General features: G+C 42.0%; 1 protein-coding gene across 1 annotated transcript; it reads right to left on the reverse strand.

Annotated features, from left to right (window-relative positions):
* Positions 1-5,589: 5,589 nt before the first annotated feature.
* RPL9 (ribosomal protein L9) lies at positions 5,590-9,869 on the reverse strand. The gene is made up of 8 exons (XM_036331536.1): positions 9,774-9,869; positions 9,281-9,327; positions 9,076-9,191; positions 8,424-8,519; positions 7,167-7,299; positions 6,209-6,289; positions 5,918-6,032; positions 5,590-5,682 (listed from the first exon to the last, which is right to left on the reverse strand). Exons 1-7 carry the CDS (start codon positions 9,851-9,853, stop codon positions 5,926-5,928), a joined length of 660 nt encoding a protein of 219 aa, XP_036187429.1. The 5' UTR covers positions 9,854-9,869; the 3' UTR covers positions 5,590-5,682; positions 5,918-5,925.
* Positions 9,870-9,871: the final 2 nt, after the last annotated feature.

The raw sequence follows: 9,871 nt of genomic DNA on the forward strand, positions 1-9,871 counted from the left end.
TGGTTGCCTCCCACATGTGCCCCCACCCCACCGGAGCCGGGGATTGAACCTGCAACCCAGGCATTAAACCTGAGACCCTTCAGTGTGCAGGCCAACCCTCTAACCACTAAGCATTATCACCCAGGGTGAAACTTGACCCAACTTTTTAACCAGTAACATCCAAGGTTTTGAAAAATGCGATTTTTGGAGAACCAAGATGGCGGCATAGGTTAACGCCGGAGTTTGCTGCTTTGAACAACTACTTCAAAAGTGAAACCAAAAAACGGAAGGGACATCACCCAGAACCACAGGAACGCTGGCTGAGTGGAAGTCCTACAACTAGGAGGAAAGAGAAACGCATACGGACACTCAGAGGAGGCGCAGTGCTGAAGTCAAATTCTGAGGTGCGGAGTGCGCGGAGCGGGCTGGCGGCGGAGGGCGCGGTTGGCGTTTTCAATCGGGAGGGAGTCGCAGAATCTGAGCTCCAGATCCGGGCGAGTCTTTAGGGACCCAGACTCAAACGGGAGAAGCGGGACTGTCTGGCTTCGGTCAGAGCGAGTGCAGCTTTCTCTCTGAGCTTTGCAGCCGGTGCTGGGACTCAGAGAGGCAGAGCCCCTGGGGACAGGACTGAGAGCCACCATAACTGCTCTCTCCGGCCCACCCTGTTGATCCTGTGCGACCCGCCCCACCCAAGCCCTGCACAGAGGCATTTGCCAGATAGCTTCAGGCAAAGGCTAGATTAGCACCTCCCTAGAGGACAGAAGTTCTCTCACTGCTGACACAGCTGATTCTCATAGCCACTTGGCCTGGAGGTCAAACCCTCCCTGGTATTAGCTACAACAATCAAGGTTTAACTATAAGACTGCGAACAAAGACCACTAGGGGGTGCACCAAGGAAGCGTAACAAAATGCGGAGACAACGAAACAGGACAAAATTGTCAATGGAAGATATAGAGTTCAGAACCACACTTTTAAGGTCTCTCAAGAACTGTTTAGAAGCCGCCGATAAACTTAATGAGATCTACAAGAAAACTAATGAGACCCTCGATCTTATATTGGGGAACCAACTAGAAATTAAGCATACACGGACTGAAATAACAAATATTATACAGGCTCCCGACAGCAGACCAGAGGAGCGCAAGAATCAAGTCAAAGATTTGAAATGTGAGGAAGCAAAAAACACCCAACCAGAAAAGCAAAATGAAAAAAGAATCCAAAAATGCGAGGATAGTGTAAGGAGACTCTGGGACAGCTTCAAGCGTACCAACATCAGAATTATAGGGGTGCCAGAAGATGAGAGAGAGCAAGATATTGAAAACCTATTTGAAGAAATAATGACAGAAAACTCCCCCTACCTGGTGAAAGAAATGGACTTACAGGTCCAAGAAGCACGGAGAACCCCAAACAAAAGGAATCCAAAGAGGACCACACCAAGACACATCATAATTAAAATGCCAAGAGCAAAAGATAAAGAGAGACTCTTAAAAACAGCAAGAGAAAGAAACTCAGTTACCTACAAGGGAATACCCATACGACTGTCAGCTGATTTCTCAACAGAAACTTTGCAGGCCAGAAGGGAGTGGCAAGAAATAGTCAAAGTGATGAATACCAAGAACCTACAACCAAGATTACTTTATCCAGCAAAGCTATCATTCAGAATTGAAGGTCAGATAAAGAGCTTCACAGATAAGGAAAAGCTAAAGGAGTTCATCACCACCAAACCAGGATTATATGAAATGCTGAAAGGTGTCCTTTAAGAAGAGGAAGAGGAAGAAAAAGGTAAAGATACAAATTATGAACAACAAATATGCATCTATCAACAAGTGAATCTAAGAATCAAGTGAATAAATAATCTGATGAACAGAATGAACTGTTGATTGTAATAGAATCAGGGACATAGAAAGGGAATGGACTGACTATTCTTGGGGGGGAAAGGGGTGTGGGAGATGCGGGATGAGACTGGACAAAAATCATGCACCTATGGATGAGGACAGTGGGTGGGGAGTGAGGGCGGAGGGTGGGGCGGGAACTGGGAGGAGGGGAGTTATGGGGGGGAAAAAAGAGGAACAAATGTAATAATCTGAACAATAAAGATTTAATTAAAAAAAAAAAAAGAAAAATGCATATTTAGCCATAAGAATAACAATGGAGCTAAGTTTAGGTTTTGCTTTTTTGGTCTCTACTTTGTATCTTATATTCATGGGTTTACAATTCCATTAATCAAACTCACTATTTTTCAAATGTCTTTACATTTAGAGCTTAAAAATGTATTATCCATTTTCAAACTTGTTGCCTTGCCATAAACTCTCCCAAATATGCAAATTCCAAACCCAATGCTTACAGTCCTCCCTTTCTGCCACTTGGGAAGTATTTTGACACCATTTAAGAATCCTTAGGTAGCCTGGCCAGCATGGCTCAGTGGTTGGGGTTCGACCTATGAACAGGTCAGTTTAATTCCAGTCAGGGCACATGGCCGGTTGCGGGCTCAATACACAGCATGGGGCATGGAGGAGGCAGCCAATGACTATCTCATCATTCATGTTTCTCTCTCCTCCCTTCTACACTGAAATCAATAAAAATATATTTTAAAAAGTATTGCATTAGCCGAAACCGGTTTGGCTCAGTGGATAGAGCATCGGCCTGCAAACTGAAGGGTCCCGGGTTCGATTCCGGTCAAGGGCATGTGCCTGGGTTGCGGGCACTTCCCCAGTGGGGGATGTGCAGGAGGCAGCTGATCAATGTTTCTCTCTCATCGATGTTTCTAACTCTCTATCTCTCTCCCTTCCTCCCTGTAAAAAATCAATAAAATATATTTAAAAAAAAAAAAGTATTGCATTAAAATACAATTTATCTTAGTTATCTGTAGGTAAGTATTCAATGTGGCTCATGACCAATCATATTTACTATTTAGGTTTAGCTAAACTCATTTAAAAATCATAAAGGGTCAATTAGAAATGGTTAATAACATTTGACAGAGTAAGATCTTTAGAGTAAGTTTTTGAGATTTGTTGGGGGAAAAAATCTTAAAAATCTAACTTGTTATGGTTGCATATGCAATATAACCATCTTTCACTAACAAGTCTTTGATATATGTATATGGAAATATCACAACCTAATTATGGTTTAAAGAGCTGGAATATGAGGTCAGTTTATTGACTTAATTTTCAATTTACTCTAAATTAACTGTTAACAATTAGGTCAAATGTAAGAATTGTGAAATATGAATGGGTTTGATGTTAACTGGGTGCTGTACCAACACTGCCTCCCCCTCCTCTCAAGCTGTGTGCCAACCAGATTAACGTCTCATTATAAAATATGTACTCCTCCACCTCAAAGTTGGGGCAATACAGTGCTTATCCAAAGAAGACCCAGAGGATAGGAAAGACTTCCTTGGGGAGAACTAGACTTTCATTTACCACACCCAAGTAACAAAATGGAGATCACTCCTTGGATACAACCAACCTCCAATAGCTATCTCCAGTGAAGGTCTCACCCTGCATGACAATCCACTTCACTCTTGGAGAAATCACACTTACTCTCAGAGTTGCTACTATGGTCTATTACCCACACTCAATATTAACATCTGTGATATTGCCACTTGAAAATTTCTTCCTCACATCCAGCTCTGAAATCCTGTCAAAACATCTCCTTTACATTTCCACTGCTATTACCGTCTTAAATCTTTATAAACTGAACCTCCCTGGCAATCTGGGTACCATTCACTTGGCAAACAGTTATGTGCCAAACACTGTTCCAGGTACTTAAAATATCCCTATAGAAACCCACCCCTCTATGAAGGTTAATTTAGCATCAAGAAAACATACAATTAACACATGACAAACTACAAATATTACATTGAAACAGAGTAAGGGTATGCTAGGTTGGGGGTGAGGAGTGAGCACAAGAGGGTGGTCAAGGTGGGCTTTAGTAAAATTTGAGGTCATTGGTGATTCCAAAGACAACCTCCAAAGGGAAAGATAACTTGAAGCCTTAGGAGCAACAATATTGAATAGAAAGGTCAGTTCAGTCTGTAAAAGTAAGGGTAGGTGCAGTTTAAAAAAGCATTCTGGCCCTAGCCAGTTTGGCTCAGTGGATGGAGCATTCGCCAAAGGGCACGATTCTGGTCAAGGGCACGTATCTTGGTTGCAGGCTCCTCCCCAGCCTGGGCCATAGATATTTCTGTCTTTCCCTCTCTTCTGCTCACTCTAAAAATTAATGGAAAATTATCCTTGAGTGAGGATTTAAAAAAAGGCATTCTGGCTGCTGCTGAAAACATGGAGGAACAAAAGTAACCAGTTAAAAGACTATTACAGCCCTAGCCAGTATGGCTCAGTGGATAGAGAGTCAGCCTGCAGAGAGTACCAGGTCCCTTTCCAGTCAAGGGTACATACCCGGGTTGTGGCCTCGATCCCCAGTAGAGGGCATGCAGGAGGCAGCCAATCAATGATTCTCTCATTGATGTTTCTCTCCCTTCCTCTCTGAAATCAGTAAAAATATATTTTAAAAAAAAGACTATTACACCAATCCAGGCAAAATATACAGGGATTTTTGTTTCATTTCTACATTATGAAAAATTTCAAATCTTTATATAAGTAGGAATATTATAATGAAGCCCCATCTAGCTTCAACAAATTATCAACTTGGAAATAACTTGTTTCACCTAAAATGCTGTTCAATGCCTACCCCAATCCCACCTAAAACACTTCAAAACAAATTGACTTATCATTTCATCAATTTCTTAAACACCTTACAATTATAATCATCAAACCAAACAATATGTATTTGAAGTGTTGACATATGAAATTAGGAGATTATGGAATGTTATCAGTTTGTTAAATATCAAAGACTAGGACGGTGATGCCGAACCTATGACACGCGTACTCATTTTTTTGGTTGATTTTTCTTTGTTAAATGGCATTTAAATATATAAAATAAATATCAAAAATATAAATCTTTTACTATGGTTGCAAATATCAAAAAATTTCTATATGTGACACGGCACCAGAGTTAAGTTAGGGTTTTTCAAAATGCTGACATGCAGAGCTCAAAAGGTTCACCATTACTGGACTAGGATATGAAAGTAAATAGATGACGAAGGGTATAGGGTAAAGGATAACACGGAGAGGACCTTGGAGCACAGCAACTATCCTATATAATAAAGAGCTAATGTGCTAATTAGACCAGACTGCAGAACAACCTTCTGGAACGACCAGTGAGCGGGGCTGCAAGGGCTGAGCCCCTTGCACGAATTTCGTGCATCAGGCCTCTAGTGTTTATCATAAACACAAATTAACTGCATCTCCCAATACCTACTAAGGGTGTACCACTTTGTTTCCCTTCGCAGAATAAGTTACTGGTACACAGACAAATAATTCAGACACCCTTGCCTCAGATTCAAATTCACGCCTCTGCAAAATTAGATTACCTTCAGGCCACCCCCCAGAATTCTCCATCCAATGATAAATAGCTACACAGTGTTGCCTGTCACTGGTATATTCTTGCCTTGATAATTCTTTCAAAAAAAGAAGTCACTCTTCCCATGAAGTCTTACTAGAAACTTAACTGTTTACCAGCCAAATAGTTGGAAAGAATTATCAGTTTAAGAAAAAGTCTCAAATCAATACAAGGCTTTTATTGTACATCTTTATAGTTTGACAAATGTGGCAAACCATTCGGCATCTCGGTGTTTCTATAGCTGGACAACTGTAAAAAGAAATAAAAATGTCTGTAAATCTCCATCAAAATCCTTGCCCAGAAAAGTTCTACTCTAAATATAAAACATAGATTCACATTTTAAAATGTGAATGCAATTTCATTTATCTGCCAAATTTACTTTCAGATTGCAACTCATTTCTGCCACTGTAACTCATTAAGTCTTAGTAAATTAAGATACCCCAAGTAAAGCAGTAATAAAACTTAAGACACTATAAGAACCTACCTTAGACCTTATTCATCAGCCTGCTGAACTGTTCCTTTTTCAGAAACATAGATACCATCCAAAAATTTCCTGATATCCTTGTTTTTAACTGTTGTGGCTTGCTGAATCAAAGCAGCTATAAGAGATAAGGCAATTACTTTACCAGCCAAACCCATTTAAAACCCGAGTATTTTGAGGAAAGCTTTTAATTTCCACAATTAGAAAAAGCTCACCAAATGAACAGAATACCACATATTCAACTATAATAATATTCAACTAGAAAAAAATTATAGGCATAATAAACATACAAACCTGAATTTGATACAAGTTCAATGTCATTTCCTTCAAGAATCAACTCATCTTTCTGGGCTTGAGATACTGAACAAGCAACGCCTAAAAGGGGAGAAGGTATTTGCATAGTGTCAACGTATAACCAGATGTGCAGAGAAAATATTTCATTTAATCTCTCCCATAGTAGTTACACACTGATTCAATTACGGAGTAGAGAAGATGACATTCAGCTAGTACATTTTAGCTATAGAAAGCTTGTATTCCCATCCCTCCAGACCCCAATGGAATAAAAAGCACCGAGAGCTTTAAAATTTTCTACACCATATCCAGTGTTACTCAGTGGTTAGAGTGTGGACCCTGAATAATGATCTGGGGTTTCCCAGTCAAGGGCACAAGGGAATGTACCTGGTTTGCTGCAGGTTTGATCCCTGGCCAAGTCTAGTCAATTCAGGAAGCAAGCAATCAATAGTTCTCTCTCTCTCTCTCCCACTCTCTTAAAAAATCAATAGAAAAATTATCTTCGGGTAAGAATTAACACACAATTTTCTAATGCTTCAGTGTTTATGTATCAGGCAAGAACTGCTCTAAGTGCACTTCAAATTTAGCTAATGAGATGTTCCCAATTTTACAGATAAGGAAAATGAGGTACAGAGACAACTGGCCCAAGGCTGATTGTGAGGCCTCAGAATTGAGCCTAGGCATTCTATGTTATTAACTGCTATCCAAATAGTCTTTTTTAGGATTTCAGTTTGCAAAGCGAATTAAACACAACTACAAGGCCCTGCAAACTACTCCAATGCAAAAGCCTTCAGGAATTGCAATTGGTATAAAGCCTTTAATTAGCGCCAAGAGTTATTATAAGCATCATCAAAACAGACAATTCTGAAATATATTTGGTTGTATTCATAGCTAACCCAAACTACCAGCCTTCACAAGTACAAAGGAAATATTTCTGAACCATCAGAAGGTATGCACATACCTGACCTCATCCGAACTCTGCGGATGTATTTTTCGCCCAAGAAATTTCTAATTTCAACAAGAGAACCATTCTCCTGAATAACGACGTTGATGGGGAAGTGAGCGTACACAGACCTCATCTTGTAACGGAAGCCCTACATTAAGTAAACAATTAGCAATGCTGAGGAATTTGAAAGACAAGAAATCGTTTTAAAAATTTGTAGGATACTTATAATTTAAAAATAAAACAGTCCTCACATAGCATTCGTCAAGGTTTTATAACTGTCACCTGAGCCAAGCCTTACAAAAATTTGATACACAAACATTTGTTTCAGTGTCTCCTCACTGGACTGTAAAGCTCCTTAAGGAAGCATTATGTATTTTTTCACTTGGAGTTTACATACATATTATTTTGTCTTAGTTTCAGGTGGACAACATAGTGGTTAGACAATCATATACTTTACAAAGGGTCCCCCAATATTTCCAGTATCCACCTGGCATAGTTACCACATTACTGACTACATTAAGGAAGCATTATTTTACTACCGCCTGTGCCCACAGCAATCAAGCTAGCTTCTTTTAATAAGAAACCCCAAGTCCTTTACCTTGGACATAAGACTAACATTTACTGAGTCACTAAGGTAGGATAGATGGCAAGAACTGAGGATATTAAGACAAGCACTCTGCCCTCAAGGAACTTATTAGGTTGGGAGCAAGGGGTAAACAAAGGGAGACGTGGCAAGATAGGCTTATAATGGAGTCCAGTACAAGTTGCCATTATCAGGTGTACTCCAGGACAGACTTTTAATTAAAAGAAAAGCATTTCAGCAAAGACAGAAGCATCAATTTTATTTTAAAGGCCAGGGAGAAGGATTTGGAAGGAGAATAGTGATATCAAATATGCCTTTAAGGAAATGAACAGGGAGCTCAGAAATCAGATCCATCTTTTCCTATCCCTATCAAGAGGCCTTGGTGATGCGAGGCACACCATAAATGAATCAAAACCTACCCGATGTGCTACAATTTGCAATAAAAGCAAAAACAAAACACACCCTCAGCCCCACTAAGACCACCGGGTCTTTCCTTGCATTGATCACTTAATGCTAAACACTTAAAGATGACCCTAAGCAAACACTCTTACTAATAAGATCACCTGTTCCCACATTCTAGAGCTCAAAAATTTCAGTAAATCACATGCATAACTTATTCCCTACAGTAGACACTTCCGCTGCCTAAAGTACAGCCACCCCTTAAAGAGTTTTCTGAGGGATTTGCTTACCAGCGTAACGCCCTTGATCATGTTCTGTACATGACTGCAGATGGTGCGAACTGTGGCCAGTTCCTTTCTATTTCCCCACCATTTGTCAACCCGGAGCTGTAACAGAATAAAAACTTTAGCAGATTCTTTCCAGTAATAAGTAACTTGGAAGAAAAGTCCATGTACCCAGAGAATTACACTACATTCTAACATGAGGCCTAATTAAAGCACATGCTTTTCAACTGGAAAGATGTAACCACATATAAAGCCCCCAGTAATTAACAGCTGTCACTGTTCATCACAGGTACACAGTTTTACAAAGGAACGACAACCCACTTCACTCCTAGAAAGCTAAAATGCTAAGTGTGAAGAAGCCTACTGCCCGATTCCGAAGATTCTTACAACAACAATCCCGAGGAACTTGCAACAGTTGTTAAGACCTGCCACTACCGAGGGCTACCAGCATGGAGCTTTGTTGATAGTCCCCTCTTCAGGAATTTGGTTCTCCAACTTCGCAAAAGCTACCTACAATTTTTGACACCAAATTTTCAGCTAAAACATTAACCCTCAGTTCTGTCCTTTTTAAAGCAGCCAAATACGATGTCATTGAAGCACAACCTTCCAAACAAGCAATGAAGGTGTCAAACACACACATACACACCCAAAACCTTACCCGCTTCTTCTTCTTTCCGAGGAGACTGAGCTCTACATTGATGTGGTTGAAGTCCCTCCGCAGGGTGCCCCTGGGGCCCTTCACGATCACCGTGCGCCCCTTCAGCGTGATGTCCACTAGGAAAGAACGCATTGGTGAGGCGGCGGAGCCGGGGGCAGAGCGCGCAGTAAAGGCGTAAGAAAAAGACTAACGTCAAGTCCCCTACCATTTTCGGGGATGTCCACAGTCTGATTGCTGAGAATGGTCTTCATTCTGAAACACAAACACTCGGGATAACCAGAGACCCGAGCAGGGCCACTTTCCGCCCAAACTACCCTGCCCCGGGTGTCACATCTATCGGAGACCGGCAGACAAAAATCCCGGGGAGCTCACGGGTGGACCCACCGGGAGAGCGGCGCCCCGTGCGTGCCGGCCTGCGAGCAGCAAGCCGGTGTCCCGAGGCCCAGCGGACTAACTCCGACCCGGCGCCACCCTGGGAGCCCTATCAGCGAGGCGCCATCCCGGCAGCGCTGCGGGGCGGGGGTAGGCCCAACAGCCGGGACAGAGCTCGAATCCCAGTGCCACCAAACCCAAACAGGGCCCGCCGCGCGGGGGAACAGCCAGGATAAAGCCTCCGAGCGCCATCCCGGCGCCGCTGGCTTTCCCAGAGCCGATGGCTTCAGATTCCCAAGGCCCACCGAATTCAGACATAACCTCACCTCGCAGTAGATGCGGCAAAGAGGAAGCGTCTTTCGTCATCACGTACTTGTAGCCGTAAGGGCGCTGCGTATGACGTCATGAGCGCGCGCCGCCACTC

This window comes from Myotis myotis, unplaced genomic scaffold, assembly GCF_014108235.1.
Source record: "Myotis myotis isolate mMyoMyo1 unplaced genomic scaffold, mMyoMyo1.p scaffold_m19_p_1, whole genome shotgun sequence".
Lineage (NCBI taxonomy): Eukaryota > Metazoa > Chordata > Mammalia > Chiroptera > Vespertilionidae > Myotis > Myotis myotis.

Bases quoted from the DNA above. Each gene is read 5' to 3' on its own strand.
- RPL9 (XM_036331536.1), bottom strand. From the start codon at position 9,853: ATGACGTCATACGCAGCGCCCTTACGGCTACAAGTACGTGATGACGAA. The intron at 9,328-9,773 runs GTGAGGTTATGT...TTTGTGTTTCAG, and splicing joins TTTGCCGCATCTACTGCGAG to AATGAAGACCATTCTCAGCA. The intron at 8,520-9,075 runs GTAAGGTTTTGG...ATTCTGTTACAG, and splicing joins TCGGAAAGAAGAAGAAGCGG to CTCCGGGTTGACAAATGGTG.